This window comes from Nerophis ophidion, linkage group LG02, assembly GCF_033978795.1.
Source record: "Nerophis ophidion isolate RoL-2023_Sa linkage group LG02, RoL_Noph_v1.0, whole genome shotgun sequence".
NCBI classification, from domain to species: domain Eukaryota; kingdom Metazoa; phylum Chordata; class Actinopteri; order Syngnathiformes; family Syngnathidae; genus Nerophis; species Nerophis ophidion.
This window is the reverse complement of record NC_084612.1, coordinates 58,455,003-58,474,599: the sequence shown is the minus strand read 5'-3', so window position 1 is coordinate 58,474,599 and position 19,597 is coordinate 58,455,003. Positions and strand designations below refer to the sequence as shown.

Genomic DNA, 19,597 nt, shown 5'->3' with positions numbered 1-19,597 from the left:
ACTGCGCTCTCAATAGTTGAAATACCGAAGGTAACGTGGGTGTCAAAATGGTGTGGTCGCTATCCGTGGTGCTGAACTGCTTTGAAATTGTAGCCGAGCGTTTATGTTGTTCTCTTGGTTTGTTATAGCTACTTAATGTCCGTTTGATGGACTTGAAAAGGACATAGTCGCTCTCCATGGTGCTGAAGCTTGTAAGCCCCCCTGTACGTTGTAAAATTATGTTATGATGAGCTTTATTATTTGGGTTTAAAGGGCCCGGTCATGTAGGGCACCCTCTGCCCGCCTCTTATTTGTTCCACTAGTGGTCTGCAGGACTTTTCCTCTGAATGATTAAGCGCCTTTTCTGCAGTCAGGTCTGCCCAGTTTGTCCTAGTGAAGCCGAGTTGAAAGTTGTATTTTCTGTACGTAGTGCTCTTGTTGCCCTTATGCTGTACTCTAACCACACATTCAAGAGGAATTGAACTGTTTTCCGCCTCTGCATATACTGGGATCCTTCACCAGAATGCAGTAGTTCCCCTTTAAAGGGGAACATTATCACCAAAACTATGTAAGCGTCAATATATACCTTGATGTTGCAGAAAAAAGACCATTCGTTTTTTTAACCGATTTCCGAACTCTAAAAAGGTGAATTTGGCGTTTGAAACGCCTTTCAATTGTTTGCTGTCGGAGCAATGACCTTTCACCCTTGACGTCACAATGTGAAGCGACCCGCCATTTTCTCAAACACATTACACACATCAAGTCAAATCAGCACTGTTATTTTCCATTTTTTCGACTGTTTTCCGTACATTGGAGACATCATGCCTCGTCGGTGTGTTGTCGGAGGGTGTAACAACACGAACAGGGCCGGATTCAAGTTGCACCAGTCGCCAAAAGATGCGAAAGTCCCTCGTTTGTTCTGCACACTGTACCAACAACAGCTATGTTACGACAGAGATGGCAAGAATGTGTGGATATCCTGCGACACTCAAAGCAGATGCATTTCCAACGATAAAATCAACGAAATCACAAAGGTGAGTTTTGTTGATGTTGTTGACTTATGTGCTAATTATGTGCTAATCACACATATTTGGTCACGGCATGACTGCAAGCTAATCGATGCTAACATGCTATTTAGGCTAGTTGTATGTACATATTGCATCATTATGCCTCATGTGTAGCTATATTTGCATCCAGTCTTACCCGCCCACATTTAATGCCAAACAAACACATACCAATCGTTGGTTAGAAGGCGATCACCGAATTTGTCATCGCTTCCTCCCGTGCCGCTGTCTGTCGTGATATGGCTCAATAGCTTCAGTTTTTTTTTTTCAATTTGGTTTTCGCTATCTGCTTGCACACTCCAACCATCCGTTTCAATACATGCGTAATCTGTTGAATCGCTTGCGCCGCTGAAATCCGAGTCTGTGTCCGAGCTAATATACTGTACCTTTCTGTACTATCCGCCATGTTTGCTTCTGGTGGCATCACGCAGTGACGTCACCGGACAATAGACGGGTGGATATAACGACGGTTAAAATCAGGCACTTTGAAGCCGTTTTCCGGGATATTGCGTGATGGGTAACATTTTGAGAAAAACTTTGAAAAATAAAATAAGCCACTGGGAACTGATTTTTATTGGTTTTAACCCTTCAAAAATTGTGATAATGTTCCCCTTTAATAAAAAGAAACTTGGAGTGCAGTCTTTCTTTTAAGTCAGTCCTTCTCAAATAGGGTGGGGAAGGCCCTGAGGGTTTTTTTTAGATTAAAGTTATTTACATGTTGTGCTTTTTAGTTAATGTTGCTGATCACTTTGAATTCATTATTATTTATTTTGCTTTTTTTCCCCCCCCGTCTCAAAGGCTCATGTCAGTCTGAAAATGTTAATAGTTTAAATAAGGATTTATTTATATTTTACTTCAGGGAATTTGATAAATTTTAAATATTTTCTGTTACAGACTAAAAAAACAATGTTAATAAAGTTATTATTTGTTGTAAAGCACGCTATAATTATTCCATTTGAGATTTTTTTTTTAATGGTAGTGTGGAAGACTTGCTCTTCCGGGTTCTTTGGACCACTAATCACGGACATGACAGGTGCGTTCATCTTTGTGAACAATTATTTATTTTGCAATAAATGTTCTTTGGGTTCTTTTTCAGTAATGTTTGTCCATCTCGCTCTCCCTCTCGTTCGTGCACGTTCTCCTGTTCCCCCGTCAACAACCCCCTTTCTCCTTCCCGACTGCTACCTTTAACAGAGCGACAGGCGATCAGACAAACACTCTCAGCTGTGTCATCTACGCACATGTCGCTGATCTCGAAGCCGGTCCTGGCACACCCCGCTTTGCTGCGGGTCCACAGGCCACGCCCCCCCACAGTTAGTAATGTGACGGTGCAGCGGGAGAAGAAGACGGCATTGAGGCAATGACGTCGTTAGCTGTCAGAGTCTTAATTGACAGCGAGTTATGTGCGTTTGGTGTGTGATTAAGCCAAATATATGTGGTGTGACTATGTGTGGTAATTATATGGGCGTGGTTACCAGAGGGTGTTAAGGGTGCGTTTTGGGATCGAGGCGGAAGTCCAAAGAGGGCAAAGCAGGCTCAGAAGTCGGAAAGCAGGCGGATGGTCAGGGACAGGAGCGAGGCCTCGTTGTCAGTGGGCAGTTGTGAGGTCGAAGTCCAGAGAGGTAAGAGGAAATCCAAAGAGGGTCCAGGAAGACAAGACACACAGCTCAAAAATGGAAAGCTGGAGAACAACACGACACGAGGGACAATGAACACGATGGGGAGGGAACACAGCGAGAGAGATAGCACATGCGAGAAGGCTGGAGATGTGTTGGCTTACTGTACGGGTATGAGGAAGCTATGTTCTGACACTGGATCTCAAGACACGCTGGCTTATGAAGGCTGGTTGCTCACCACTGGCAGGTGTGTTGATTGCTGACTGCTTGCACCCGCTTGGAGGCGTACCCGAAGCTGAGCGAGAACGCTTGTGGGTGTGGCCCGCAGTGCGCTCAGCAGGGCACACAGCAGGATGAAAGGCAGAAGGAGTGTGAACCATAACAAGTAAGGATGCAATGCTGTGCAGAGGTGTACTTATATAACTATACTAGATATAATTATTTGTACTATAGTTATTGGGGTGGGGGGCAGTAAGACAAAATAATCAAGAATGCTAAACCTTTCTGATAGACAAATAAACAGTCGAAATTGAATAACTTAGTGAGATAGCCTAGTCTGCTCAGCGCTGAGAGGTAGAGATGTCCGATCGTATCGGGCTGCCAATATAATCGGCCGATAAATGCTTTAAAATGTAATATCAGAAATTATCGGTATCGGTTTCAAAAAGTACAATTTATGACTTTTCAAAACGCCGGTCCAAAAAACTAAATCCATCATAGGTTTCGTTTAAGCAAATGTTATGATAGGGTTGAACCATTTGCACACATGGCTTTGGTCTCTTTTGAAAGATAACTGCCGTATTTTTCGGAGTATAAGTCGCACCTGCTGAAAATACATAATAAAGAAGGAAAAAAACACATTTCAGCCGCACTGGAGTATAAATCGGGCTTCACGGTGGCAGAGGGGTTAGTGCGTCTGCCTCACAATACGAAGGTCCTGCAGTCCTGGGTTCAAATCCAGGCTCGGGATCTTTCTGTGTGGAGTTTGCATGTCCTCCCCGTGAATGCGTGGGTTCCCTTCGGGTACTTCGGCTTCCTCCCACTTCCAAAGACATGCACCTGGGGATAAGTTGATTGGCAACACTAAATTGGCCCTAGAGTGTGAATGTGAGTGTGAATGTTGTCTGTCTATCTGTGTTGGCCCTGCGATGAGGTGGCGACTTGTCCAGGGTGTACCCTGCCTTCCGCCCGATTGTAGCTGAGATAGGCGCCAGCGCCCCCCGCGACCCCGAAAGGGAATAAGCGGTAGGAAATGGATGGATGGATGGATGGAGTATAAATCGCATTTTTGGGGGGAAATGTATTTGATAAAACCCAACACCAAGAACCGACATTTGCAAGGCAATTTAAAATAAATAAATATCCTGTTGAAAACGTTGCGGAATGATGACGCATGCTTGTGACGTTATTGGTTGTAGCGGACATTGTTTTCCAGCCTGATCCAAGCTATAAGTAGTCTGCTTTAATCGCATAATTACAAAGTATTCTGGACATCTGTGTTGCTGAATCTTTTGCAATTTGTTCAATTGATAATGGAGACTACAAAGAAGAAAGCCGTTGGTGGAAAGCGGTGTATTGCGGCCGGATGTAGCAAAACAAACACAGCCGGTGTTTCGTTGTTTACATTCCCTAAAGATGACGGTGAAGCTTTAATATGGAACAGAGCGGTCAAGCGAACATGGCTCTCTACCACATGTCAACCGGCAGGTTTCGGTGAGAACATTGTGGTAATAAGTCGGCTCTTACCGTAGACATGAGCGGAGCTTGTGTTGTTCCTCCTGCAGCTGTCAAAGAGGCAGCTGTTACTCTCTTGGCTCCTCTGTGGCTTCCCTCAGAGACACTGGCGGTCACCACACCCCTCCGACTTTCAGGTATGACTAAATAATCTCACTAAAACACTAGTAACACAACAAGCAGATAAGGGATTTTCCAGAATTATCCTAGTAAATGTGTCTAATAACATCTGAATCGCTCCCACTGCCCTCGTCCTTTTTCTTTTTCTTTTAGTCCTTCACTCTCACTATCCTCATTCACAAATCTTTCATCCTTGCTCAAATTATTGGAGAAATTGTTGCTTTCTTGATCCGAATCGCTCTAACTGCTGGTGGCCATGATTGTAAACAATGTGAGGATGTGAGGAGCTCTGCAACCAGTGACGTCACGCGCACATGGTCTGCTACTTCCCGTACAGGCAAGGCTTTTTTAGTAGCGATCAAAAGTTGCAAACTTTATCGTCCATGTTCTCTACTAAATCCTTTCAGCTAAAATATGGCAATATTGCGAAATGATCAAGTATGACACATAGAATGGACCTGCTATCCCCGTTTAAATAAGAAAATCTCATTTCAGTAGGCCGTTAAAGTACCACACTTTTCCCTTATGTAGAAGATTACTGGGGTCTCAGGATGAATCTTGGACTTTCTCAGGCCAGTCGTTCATGTTTTACCATCTTTTGGTAAAACATGAACAACTGGTCATGTTTTACCAAAGCTTTCTTCCAAAAAGATTGTATCCACCTCGACTGATGCAGACTCACCATGTCTTCTAAATCCGACAATATTCCTGACATTGAAAGTTTGTACACTCTTCTTCCTTCTTGATCCTTCAAAAGTAGAGATTTATATCGTCAGCAGTGGAAACGTGTCGAGCTTAGTGAATACTTTCTGGGAAATATTACTTCGCCACCCTTCAAAACCAGAAACAGTGGCACTATGCACATCCTAATAAGAAAGACAAGAGATTTGGTGCTACTCGGAGACGCTCAGGTGAAAAGGAACCTTTGGCCCAAGGCGCTTGTCACCAAGACTCAGTGCCACAGTGACAGGAAGGTCAGGAAACAAGCCGAGGATCAGCAAAGGTGGGATTGTTAAGAGCTTCCTCAGGCCAGTGACTAAAGTCTTTTTTCTGATGTCTTCTTGAATTTCCACAATGCATTATGATGATAACATAATGCATTGGGGAAATACATTACATGTGTTAAATTTTGCTTAGAAATTAATTATGGTATTCAGCAAGCCAACTGGCAAAAACAAAAAAAAACAAGAATAGAAACAAAATAATATGGCAAAGTTACAGAATGGAACACTCAAAGCCAGGCTCAAAGGCAACATAGCATGTTTTTGCCTATATTCAGTTCAGCTTGTTGACCCTATTTTCTGGACTTTAAGGCACGCTTATAATCCTTTTTTTTTCTCAAAAATCGACAGTGTGCCTTATAATCCGGTGCGCCTCATATACGGAATCATTCTGGTTTGGCTTACCCACCTCAAAGCTATTTTATTTGGTACACGGTGTAATGAAAAGTGTGACCAGTAGACAGCAGGCAAACATAACAGATACGTTTAGACTGCAATATGACTCAAGTAAACAACACAACATGTTTTATGTTCCATTAAAAAATTTCAGAACATTACACTGGGCACTCAAAATTTCAATCAAAAAATTTTAGTACGACTTTGGTAAGCTATTAAGCTGCACCACTTGATGGATTGTACTGTGCTTCAAATTACAAATCTAATTGTTGGAATTTATTTTGAGTTTCAACTGTATATTAATTAAATCAAATATGAAGAAGATGGATAATAGGCATATCAACTAAATTTTTTGCAAAATCCTTTGATAAGGCATGTGTAAAGTTTGTTCTCCCGGGATGCAAACGGACTTCTCCAGGCAAAGGTAAGCTAAGGAAAAAAACTTAGGACATGAAACATGAAACTTTGGACATGAAAACCTCACTAAACTATGGCATGAAATAAATAGCATTAACTATGGAATCGCATGAAATAAGCAAGACTTACTGTGGCAAGATAAGAGCATGAAACGAACAATGACGCCAGGCCGACTGACTGGCAATAGCAGGCTTAAATAGTGTGTCTGATTATTGCTCGGGTAGCAGGTGAGCGGCCAAACACCAATCAGAGACGGGTGAACATAATGAGCAACCATGGCAACCAAAACAAACTCAGGAGGTGCACAAACAGGAACTAAAGGAGTTCAAGAACTAACACAAAACACAAAAACATGATCAGGACCAAGGATCATGACAGCATGTTTATATAATAGAAATAAACATTAAAGAGGAACTGCACTTTTTTTTTTTTTTAGAATTTTTGACAACAGATGGCAACAGTAGTATGTTTTTGCCTATATTATTATGATAATATAAACTTGCCTTATCAAAGGATTTAGCAAAAATGTAAGTTCATATTCCTATTATCCATCTTCTTAATATACAGGTGCACCGGGTTATAAGGCACACTAGATTTTTGAGGGAAAAAAAGGATTTTAAGTTTGCCTAATAGTATGGTAAATGAGCTCAACCGAATATAGGCATAAAACATACTACTGTTGCCATCTGTTCTGAATAATTAAAAAAAAAGTGCAGTTCCTCTTTAGTGTGTGTGTATTATATAATGCATTTTTTATAATGCATTCTAAACATTAAATAAATGTAAATAAAAAAAAGTCGGCTTAAAATGGAGTCAATGGGAGGTCCTCTATTCCAACCCCAAAAACTTATAAATAAAGAGCACCAACAATACACCATTTACATTTTGGGGCTTGAATATTAACCAAGTATTAGTGATATTGTTATTATAAGTGCTAACACAGACAAACTATTTATAGCGACGCTTTGATCACAAGCGTGTGTCCCTATGTTTACATCACCAAGAGGTCTGTTGTCGCTTCCTTGCCCCTTTAAAGTTTATTCCAGACCAGGGGTAGGGAACCTATGGCTCGCAAGCCAGATGTGGCTCTTTTGATGACTGTATCTGCCTCTCGGATGAATCCGAGCGGATGTTGCTTAAAACGATAAGTAATGAATAATTTCACTTGTAATCACAGTGTTAAAAATAATGTTCAAAATATAAAACATTCTCATGCATTGTTAATCCATCCATCCGTTCAAGAAGTTGTGTTAATGGTAAAAAGTTATTTAGTTATTATTGGTTAATGTGGGGCTTGCCCTCCTGGGGCTTCTTCAGACCCCCAAGCACCGACATGAGAGCCTGTTTGAGGGTTACAATATTGATTTATTTTTCAAAGAGTCTCTCAGTTGTTTTCCAGCAATTGTATTTCCAGTCCCAACCTCATCTCTCCTCCTGGCTGCTGCTTATAACAGAGCGACAGGTGATTAGATAACAAGCTCCAGGTGGGCCATCACGCACCTGTCGCTGCAGGCCCGCAGGCCACGCCCCCTCCACAGTTAGCTTAAGAATAACAATGTTATTACAAAGAATAAGAGACCTATTATACTCTAGAAATGTTGGTCTTACTTAAAAATGCACGCGTTTAGTTTTGTTCAGTGTTAAAAAAAAAATATTATATGGCTCTTACGGAAATACATTTTAAAATATTTGGCTTTTCGGCTCTCTCAGCCAAAAAGGTTACCGACCCCTGTTCCAGACCATGAGTCATGCCTCTCACCTGAAAATATAATCTGACAAGTTGGGACACTTTGAAAGCTATTCAGGACCTGGGACTGGCGGGAAAGACGCGGAAGAGCTTGGTTCCCCTAAAGCCCACGCACCCTGTTTCTTCGAGAGGATTATAAGACATTCTTCATCTAAATGGGAATATATGAAAATCCTAATTTACAGCAGACCTTGTATAATAAGTGATGTTTCTTTTTGTTTGTTGGCTCTCATGAAGATAAATGTGCCTGTTACTACATGTGTAAATGTGTAAATGGTAAATAAAAACAAAATAGAATGATTTGCAAATCCTTTTCAACTTATATTCAATTGAATAGACTGCAAAGACAAGATATTTAATGTTCCAACTGAGAAACAACATTTTTTTTTTTTTTTTTTTGCAAAAAATCTTTTAACTTAGAATTTAATGGCAGCAAAACGTTGCAAAAAAGTTGGCACAGGGGCATTTTTACCACTTTGTTACATGGCCTTTCCTTTTAGCAACACTCAGTAAACGTTTGACACACCAGTACCAATTGTTGTACATTCTTGGGTGGCGGGTTATAGTTTGATTTATACATAATTTTAGCTGTTTGCAAATGCACCAAATCAATTTCAATATTTTTGATTCAATAAATAAAGGGTTTGTATGTTCTCTATATCCAACATTATGTATAATTCTAGTTGATCTTTTTTTGTAACAGTTTCACATCATCTTAATAAACAAATTAGAACGGTATGGAATCGGAGGGTTGGTCTTGAATTGGGTAAGAAGTTACTTAACCAACAGGATGCAATACGTGAAGCTACACGAACACTGTCATGTCTGTTCATGTTTTTTTTTAGTTACCGTACTTCCTTGAATTGCCGCAGGACATATAGTATGCGCCTGCCTTGAATTACTGCCGGGACAAACCTGCTTCCCAAAATAATTAGCGCATGCTTACTATTACCGCCTGGTCAAACTCGTGACGTGACGTGACGAGTGACACTTCCCCTGTCATCATTTTCAAAATGGAGGAGGCTGATTTCAATACCGGTAATTTGAAATTGCATAAAGGGAAGAAGATTGAGAGTTATTGAGAAGGATTTAAGGTCGAAGCTTACATCACAATCAAATTTTTACTACATACCTTTGGTAAGTGCCGGAGTGAGAAGAGGTTTTAAAATAATTAGCACATGCTTACTTTTACCGCATGCCTTTGGTAAGCGCAGGAGTGAGAAGATGTTTCAAATTAATTAGCGCCCCGGCAGGAATTCAAGGAAATACGGAATGTTCTGTTCTGCTTAAGACTCCATTGTTTCTTGTTTTTCCACTTCCATGTTTGTCTTATTACCATGCCAACCAATTAGTTTTCACCGTGTCCCCATGTCACGCACCTGTTTTAACCAATCACCATAGTATTATTTAAGCCACAGTTACCAGGTAGCCAGTCTCACAACATCACCTCCTGCACCCATGATATCCATGCTGCTTTTTATTTTTTCATACCCTTTCTCGTCACAGTAAGTGTTTTTGTTTTAGTTGTTCATAGTTCTGCCATTGTGCAAGTTTTAGTTTATGTCCATAGTTTATGCCATAGTGCAAGTGTTTGTTTCCATTGCCAAGTTTTGTACCTCCATTGTGAGCATCTTTTGCATGCTTTTTTTTGTAGTTTGTTAATGTTAAAATAAAAAGATGTCTTTACCTTCACGCCGTTTCCACTCCATTCGCTTGGCACCTCGGGAAAACAATCCACGTCCAAGTCCTAGTCCTGAAAAACGCACTTCCACAGAGCTCAACATATCTTGTGGCGTACCTCAGGGATCAATACTCCGACCAAAATTGTTCAATCTCTATATAGATGTCACTTGTAAAGATACAAAGGACCCAAAGTGAGTATTATTTGCAGATGACACAACTGTGTTTTGTTCAGGAGAGAACACAAAGAAGATAATACAAATACTAACAGAAGAAATTAACTAATTAAAAATATGCTTTGACAAAAACAGACTATCCTTGAATGTCAGTAAAAATAAAATAATGGTATTTGGCAAAAATAGAATAGAAAGTCAAACACAAATACAAATAGACAGAGTCAATATTGAAAGGGTAAAAAAAACACATTTCTGGGTGTTTCCCTCTTAGGCGGGTTCTCCTGGCCTACAGATCTTTGCCAGCCCGGTAGATAGTTTGAATGCAGTCTTTTATTTGCATCCACACATGCAGTGATTGCTTTCGAGCAATATATGTGTTCTGCTTCAGTTCCGCTTCTCTCCCTGGCTCCAACTCCAACACCCTTGTTTCGTTCCGGCTGCTGCTAATAAAGGCGACAGGTGATTAGATAACAAGTCCCACCTGGGCCATCTACTCACCTGTCGCTGTCTTCGAGGACAATCCTTGCACACCCTGTTCTGCGGCAGGCCGACAGGCCACGCTGCCCTCCACAGGTTGTAATAATAGATGATTAAATTAATTGGAAATCTAATGTAAAAAATATACAACATAAAGTAGCAAAAAACAAGTCAATAATGAATATAGCAAAACATGTTCTAGACCAAAATGCACTTCATATTCTTTATTGCTCGCCAGTGTTACATATCTGAGTTATTGTGTAGAAATATGGGGAAACAGATACAAAAGTACACTGTAAAGGCCTTTTCGTGTGGTGAGGGTTCTCCTGAGGCCGATAGATCTTCTTGAGCCCGGTAAACAGGTTTGAGCAAGGCTTTATAGACAAATACACCAGGGTGCAGGACTTTTCAGTCACGTGTGTCCCTGTTTTCTCTCTCTCTGTGTGTCCTAAGGTGCGTGTGCTTCTGCTCCCAGCCGCCGTCCTCTCGTCATGGCCCCGGCTGCTGCCGATAAAGGCAAGAGGTGATTAGATAATCAGTCCCAACTGGGCAATCTACTCACCTGTCAGCTGGGCTTCGAAGCCGGGCTATAAACACTCCATTCCCGCAGGAGGCGCGCCGACCACGCCCCCCTCCACATACACTTTATTCACTAACTGTGTTACAAAATAGATCAATTGGAATTATACATAATGTTGGATATAGAGAACATACAGACCTTTTATTGATCAAATCACAATTATTGAAATTCAATGATTTGGTGCATTTGCAAACATCTAAAATGATGTATAAAGCAAACTATAACCTCCCACCCAACAATATAGAACAATTCTTCTCAACAAAAGAGGAATAATAAAACCTTGGAGGAAAATCTAATTTAAAACATGTGTATGCACGTACAACACTTAAAACCTTTAGTATATCTGTATGTGGAATTAAATGATGGAATGGATTAAGTAAATAAATCAAAGGACCACTTATGAGAGACTGTTCAAACTACAAGTAGTAAACAGAACAAGAATTATGATAAACATATTTAACCCTTTTTTTCTTTTTTTTTATTGAGACAAAAATTATATATGAATTCTGTATTTGTTTGCTTACTGTTGTATATTATTCATTTAATATTTATTTATTCACTGTTCTGTTACGGAGAACAAGGCAATGGGATAAAATTGCTATGGTATGAAAAGGGGTTGGATTCAATAAGCTCTGCTTCTTCCTACTCCTTTTCGCACGTGCTGTAATGAAACAGCTGGAATCGTGTGATGCATTACATTGTTTGTATGCACCGTCCAAATAAACTGAAACGGAACTCAACTGAACTGAACAGTAATGAATGAAGCATACATGTGTAGTTATTTCCCCATATTTCTACAGAATAACTTAGATATGGTAACACTAGTGAGCAATAAAAAATATGAAGTGACTTTTGGTCCAAAACACATTTTGCTTTATTCATTACTGACGTGTTTCTTGCTACTTTATGTTGCATATGAAATTTCCACTTAATTTGACCATCTATTATTACATCCAAAAATTGTGCTTTATTTTACCCTTTCAATATTAAAAGCGTTACTAAAACGGCCTTCTTTCATCTCCGTAATATCGCTAAAATTCGCTCCATTTTGTCCACTAAAGACGCCGAGATCATTATCCATGCGTTTGTTACGTCTCGTCTCGATTACTGTAACGTATTATTTTCGGGTCTCCCCATGTCTAGCATTAAAAGATTACAGTTGGTACAAAATGCGGCTGCTAGACTTTTGACAAGAACAAGAAAGTTTGATCATATTATGCCTGTACTGGCTCACCTGCACTGGCTTCCTGTGCACTTAAGATGTGACTTTAAGGTTTTACTACTTACGTATAAAATACTACACGGTCTAGCTCCAGCCTATCTTGCCGATTGTATTGTACCATATGTCCCGGCAAGAAATCTGCGTCCAAAAGACTCCGGCTTATTAGTGATTCCTAGAGCCCAAAAAAAGTCTGCGGCCTATAGAGCGTTTTCCGTTCGGGCTCCAGTACTCTGGAATGCCCTCCCGGTAACAGTTCGAGATGCTACCTCAGTAGAAGCATTTAAGTCTCACCTTAAAACTCATCTGTATACTCTAGCCTTTAAATAGACCTCCTTTTTAGACCAGTTGATCTGCCGCTTCTTTTCTTTTTCCTATGTCCCCCCCTCCCTTGTGGAGGGGGTCCGGTCCGATGACCATGGATGAAGTACTGGCTGTCCAGAGTCGAGACCCAGGATGGACCGCTCGTCGGGACCCAGGATGGACCGCTCGTCGGGACCCAGGATGGACCGCTCGCCTGTATCGGTTGGGGACATCTCTACGCTGCTGATCCGCTTGAGATGGTTTCCTGTGGACGGGACTCTCGCTGCTGTCTTGGAGCCACTATGGATTGAACTTTCACAGTATCATGTTAGACCCGCTCGACATCCATTGCTTTCGGTCCCCTAGAGGGGGGGGGGGGGTTGCCCACATCTGAGGTCCTCTCCAAGGTTTCTCATAGTCAGCATTGTCACTGGCGTCCCACTGGATGTGAATTCTCCCTGCCCACTGGGTGTGAGTTTTCCTTGCCCTTTTGTGGGTTCTTCCGAGGATGTTGTAGTCGTAATGATTTGTGCAGTCCCTTGAGACATTTGTGATTTGGGGCTATATAACTAAACAGTGATTGATTGATTGATTGAATATTTATTTTTAAAAGGGTTTTAATTAAAAAAAATACCATAAGAAATGGAAGCAAAATAACATAAAATTAAAAAAAATACAATTTGGAGGAATGCTGTATTTGAATTTATGAATGGAAAAGCCTGTGAGATGCAGCATCAAAAGACATTTAAAATACAGTACAAGACAACAAATATTACATACAATTTTTGCTCAGATACCTCTCAGCTCACACAACTCTCTCAGAATTGACAATATTTACCATAGAATAAAATATAATGCAGTAAAACAAATATACGGTACCACTATAGTACGGGGAACACATATTCACCATTAATTAGTTGCTTATTAACATGCAAATTGTTACATATTGGCCCTTGATTAGTCATTACTAAGTACTTATTAATGCCTTATTCTTATTATACAAACGGTAAGCCATTAACTAAGAGTTTTCCCTCAATAACCTTAGAAGTATTGCTTACTAGTAACCCTAACCCTTATATGTTCATCTAGTGTCCAAATCACTCTAAATCAGGGGTCACCAACACGGTACCCGCGGGCACATAGTCGCCCGTAAGGACCTGATGAGTCGCCCGCTGGCCTGTTCTAAAAATAGCTCAAATATCAGCACTTACCAGTGAGCTGCCTGTATTTTTTAAATTGTATTTATTTACTAGCAAGCTGGTCTCGCTTTGCTCGACATTTTTAAGTCTAAGAGAGACAAAACTCAAATAGAATTTGAAAATCCAAGAAAATATTTTAAAGATTTGGTCTTCACTTGTTTAAATAAATGTATTTATATTTTTACTTTGCTTCTTATTACTTTTAAAAAGACAATTTTAGAGAAAAAAATACAACCTTGAAAATTATTTTAGGATTTTTAAACACATATACCTTTTTACCTTTTAAATTCCTTCCTCTTCTTTCCTGACAATTTAAATCAATGTTCAAGTATTTGTTTTCTGTATTATTATTGTTAAAAATAATAAATGCATTTTAATTTAATTCTTCATTTTAGCTTCTGTTTTTTCAACGAATAATATTTGTGAAATATTTCTTCAAATTTATGATTAAAATAAAATAAGAATATTCTGGCAAATCTAGAAAATCTGTAGAATCAAATTTAAATCTTATTTTTAAAGTGGATTTGAACCTATTTAAAACATGACATCAAAATTCTAAAATTAATCTTAATCAGGAAAATTTACTAATAATGTTCCATAAATTATTTTTTTAATTTTTTCAAAAAGATTTGAATTAGCTATTTTTTGTCTTCATTTTTTTCTGTTGGATTTTGAATGTTTAAGAGTCAAAATTGAAGATAAACTATGTTTCAAAATTTAATTTTCATTTTTTTTCGTGTTTTCTCCTCTTTTAAACCGTTCAATTAAGTGTTTTTTTTCATCATTTATTCTCTACAATAAACTTTCTGTAAAAGTAAAAAAATGTACGATGGAATGACGGACAGAAATACCAATTTTTTAATATATATATATATTCATTTATTAAAGGTAAATTGAGCAAATTGGCTATTTCTGGCAATTTATTTAACTGTGTATCAAACTGGTAGCCCTTCGCATTAATCAGTACCCAAGAAGTAGCTCTTGGTTTCAAAAAGGTTGGTGACCCCTGCTCCAAATTAAAGGCCTACTGAAACCCACAACTACCGACCACGCAGTCTGATAGTTTATATATCAATGATGAAATATTAACATCGCAACACATGCCAATACGTCTGTTTTAGTTTACTAAATTACAATTTTAAATTTCCCAGGAGTTTTGTCTTGAAAACGTTGTGTAATGATGACGTAAACGTGTGACGTCACAGGGTTTTAGGAAGTGTGAGCGCTACGCACACACTCAGCTAAATGTCGTCTGCTTTAACGGCATAATTACACAGTATTTTGGACATCTGTGTTGCTGAATCTTTTGCAATTTGTTGCTGAATCTTTTGCAATTTGTTCAATTATTAATGGAGAAGTCACAGTAGAAAGATGGAGGTGGGAAGCTTTAGCCTTTAGCCACACAAACACAAAGTGATTCCTTGTTTAAAATTCCCGTAGCTGAAAATGTACTATGGATCACAGCGCGGTCGAGCAGACATGGATCAAGACCAAATGTCAACCAGCATGTTTCGGTGAGAAAATTGTGGTTAAAAAGTCGCCACCTACCAGATATCAGCTGAGCTTGTGCCGCCCCTACAGCTGCCGTCGACGTCCCCGAGACACTGCGCGTCAACACCCGGCCGGCCGTAGACGTACACTTCCGACTATCAGGTACGGTTAAACTCACTAAAACACTAGCAACAAAATAGAAAGATAAGGGATTTCCCAGAATTATCCTAGTAAATGTGTTTAAAAACATCGGAATAAGTCCCAATGCTATGCGTTTTTTTTTGTTTTTCTAGTCCATCGCTATCAATATCCTCAAACACGAATCTTTCATCCTCGCTCAAATTAATGGGGAAATTGTCGTTTTCTCGGTCCGAAAACTGTTTTTGTAGGAGGCTCCCATTAAAATCAATGGGAATAGCTGAGGAGCCCCCACACTTCCGACGTCATCGTCTGCGACTTCCGGTAAAAGAGGCTTTTTCCAGAAGTACCAAAGGTGGCGAACTTTATCGTTGATTTTCTCTACTAAATCCTTTCAGCAAAAATATGGCAATATTGCGAAATGATCAAGTATGACACATAGAATGGGCCTGCTATCCCCGTTTGAATAAGAAAATCTCATTTCAGTAGGCCTTTAAGTCTTTGTTACTTAATTTACTAATTAATGGCGAATATGTTCCCCATACTAAGGTGTAACCTAATATAATATTTTATTGTTATATTATATATAAATTATATGTACTATTTTTTAAATAAAAAAGGCACTATGAAGGGGCTAATGGTAGATAAAGACCATAATAATTGCGGTTAAAAAAAAGAAGAAAGGCGCCACTACTGCGTTTCAATGTGTGCATCACTGCCCCCTACAGGACTGATGTATGTAACCATCATTTTTATTTAATTATTTATTTATTTTTAAACAAAATCATCAGACCGGAGCTTTTGCAAATTACATTGGAATGGACTGAGAGCCGTTTATTTAATTTTTTTTTCATCAGGTCGCACATATTTACTTCTTTTATTTTTGAAAAGTCTCGTCACGGTCGTGGAACGTGCGCGCGCGTCTGTGCGCGTGTACGTGCGCTCTCTCTCTCTCTCTCGCTCGCTCTCTCTCTCTCTCTCTCCTCCGTACAGTTAGAAAGAGTCAGACTTGATGTTCGGATGGAATAATGTTTTCTTGACATTTTATCTCCGCCGACCAAACATCGACTTTATTCTCTCCCAACATTTTTTTTGTGTGTTTTTTGGGGGGGGTCCACGTGCGTGTCAAATGTTTCCCGCCGGCCGTCTTCCGTTCAGGAATATCGACTGCAGTCGCTGCTAATAACCTTCATTATTTTTCATCACTTTGACTCCCGAAATTGAAGAAAATCCCCCCCACTTTAGTCTGTCATGTTAACACTCTTGCCGACGTGGAGCCGCTGGATTGTCTTCCCGCTCGCCTTCTTTCTCCTGCGAACGGACTGTCATCCTGGTAAGTTTCCTCTCTACGTGACAATATTCCTATTTCAAATTCCGATTTGAATCGATTCCCATGTGCCTGCACCCCGTATCCGCTCTTTTGATATCGGTCCAACAGTCAACACGGGATTGTCGACATAAGTCAAATGTTTACTTACTATTGCAAGGTCATTTATTTCCAAGCCGTAAAAAAATAAATACAACAAATAATAAAATATATCCAGGATGTCTCGTGGCTTGTGCAGCCCTTTGAGACACTCGTGATTGAGGGCTATATAAGTAAACATTGATTGATTGATTGATATCGATTCACTGAGACGGAAAAAGCCGAAAGCCCTCCGGAACCACTTACTCATCCCGTTTGAAAATGTTATCAATCATCAATCAATCAACGTTTATTTATATAGCCCTAAATCATGAGTGTCTCAAAGGGCTGCACAAGCCACAATGCAATCCTTGGCTCAGATCCCACATCGGGGCAAGGCAAAACTCAATCCAATGGGATGACAATGAGAAACCTTGGAGGGGATCGCGTTGGGCGACCGGTGCAATGGATGTGGAGTGGATCTAGTTGATAGTGTGAGAGTCCAGTCCATAGTGGAACTAGTTATCAGTGTGAGAGTCCAGTCCATAGTGGATTTAGTTAATAGGGTGAGAGTCCAGTCCATAGTGGATCTAGTTATTAGTGTGAGAGTCCAGTTCATAGTGGATCTAGTTAACAGTGTGAGAGTCCAGTCGATGGTGGATCTAGTTGATAGTGTGAGAGTCCAGTCTATCTAACATAATAGTGTGAGAGTCCAGTCCATAGTGGATCTAACATAATAGTGTGAGAGTCCAGTCCATAGTGGATCTAACATAATGGTGTGAGAGTCCAGTCCATAATGGATCGATTGTAATAGGGAGAGTTCAGTCCATAGTGGATCTAACATAATAGTGTAAGAGTCCAGTCCATAGTGGATCTAACATAATAGTGTGAGAGTCCAGTCCATAGTGGATCAAACATAATGGTGAGAGTCCAGTCCATTAAAGATCTAACATAATAGTGTGAGAGTCCAGTCCATAGTGGAACTAACATAATGGTGTGAGAGTCCAGTTCTTAGTGGATCGAACGTAATAGGGAGAGTTCAGTCCATAGTGGATCTAACATAATTGTGTGAGAGTCCAGTCCATAGTGGATCTAACATAATAGTGAGAGTCAAGTCAATGGTGGATCTAACTTAATAGTTAGTCCAGACCATAGTGGATCTAACATAATAGTGTGAGAGTCCAGTCCATCGTGGATTTAACATAATAATGTGAGAGTCCAGTCCATAGTGGATATAACATAATAGTGAGAGTCCAGTCCATAGTGGATCAAACATAATGGTGAGAGTCCAGTCCATTAAAGATCTAACATAATAGTGTGAGAGTCCAGTCCATAGTGGGGCCAGCAGGAGACCATCTTGAGTGGAGACACGTCAACAGTGCAGAGACATCATCAACTGATGCACAGCTAGCGGTTCATTTGTGGTCACCTAATCTTTAGGGTGGTGGTGGTGGGGGGGCAGAGCAGAAAAGAAACGGCGATCAACTGGTCTAAAAGGGGGATATATTTAAAGACTAGAGTATACAAATGAGTTTTAAGATGGGACTTAAATGCTTCTACTGACTTATCATCTCTAACTAATACCGGGAGGGCTTTCCATAGTACTGGAGCCTCAATAGAAAATGTTTAAATCCCGCAGACTTTTTTGGGGGGCTCTGGGAATCATTAATAAGCCGCAGTTCTTAGAACGCAGATTTGTTGCCGGGACATATGGTTCAATACAATCAGCAAGATAGGATGGAGCTAGACTGTGTAGTATTTTATACGTAAGTAGTAAAACCTTACCTTATTGCAAACATACAAATAATAATGACGTACAAACTTGCAAACAATATATAAACACTAATGTGAAGCAAGGTAAAAAAATAAATAAACAACAAATTAGTGTTGTGAAACAACCAATTATTATCGTCAGCTATGGATTATTTTAGTAATCTATCGCTTAGGTCAGGGGTTGGCCAACCAAAATGTTGAAAGGGCCATATTGGACCAAAAAAATTGAAAAAACAAATCTGTCTGGAGCCGCAAAAAATTAAAAGTCTTATTTAAGTGTTATAATGAAGGCAACACAGGATGTAAGTGTCTATATTAGCTATATTAGCCTACTATCAAAATTACTTTAAAAGTTGTATATCAGTGTTATAATGAAGGCAACACATAATGTAAGTGTCTATATTAGTTATATTAGCCTACTATCAAAATTACTGTGTCGCAGGCTGAAGCACATTTTTACAACATTAGAAACCATTACTGAATCAGAGGCTACTCAGAAGATGAGATAACTCCTGGAAATTACTGGCTTTTAATGGCCAAAGGTATACACTAGATGTGTGTGTCCAAGTTAAAGGAAACGGCAGGCTGTCTTCGTGTAATAGATTTATTACAATACGTTAGGTAATGTTTGCTGTGGTCTGGAACAACGTGGCACACAAACAACTATCAGAAATGCACCCAATATTACATACAGATAAAGGATATTATATTAGCTGAAATATACCTACAAATGAGGCATAATGTTGCAATATGTACATACAGATAGCCTAAATAGCATGTTAGCATTGATTAGCTTGCAGTAAATATGCCTGATTAGCACTCCAACAATTCAATAAAACCAACAAAGCGCATCTTTGTGGATTAAAGCACAGCATAAAACTTTTAGTGGACAAAATGAGACAACGAAGGAGTGGAATATTTTACATGTAAACAAACTGTTGCTTCACCGTCTACACTATGGTGGGTTCAAGAACCACTGAAAATAGTAGGACAACCCGATGTTCACCATATTGTGTCATCAGTGAAGCATACACACAAATATATTAAATAGTGGTAGTTCTAACAATTTGGAAGGTTTGTGT

At 39.6% G+C, this 19,597-nt stretch overlaps 1 protein-coding gene across 1 annotated transcript in view; it reads left to right on the top strand.

Moving 5' to 3' along the window:
* The first annotated feature begins 16,325 nt into the window (after nt 1-16,325).
* Nucleotides 16,326-19,597, top strand: part of LOC133542939 (receptor-type tyrosine-protein phosphatase gamma-like) — a 797,325-nt gene continuing 794,053 nt past the window's right edge. The window contains exon 1 of the mRNA XM_061887219.1: nt 16,326-16,670. Within this exon, the coding sequence (XP_061743203.1) occupies nt 16,589-16,670 (82 nt within the window). The 5' untranslated portion in view covers nt 16,326-16,588. The remainder of the gene's footprint in view (nt 16,671-19,597) is intronic.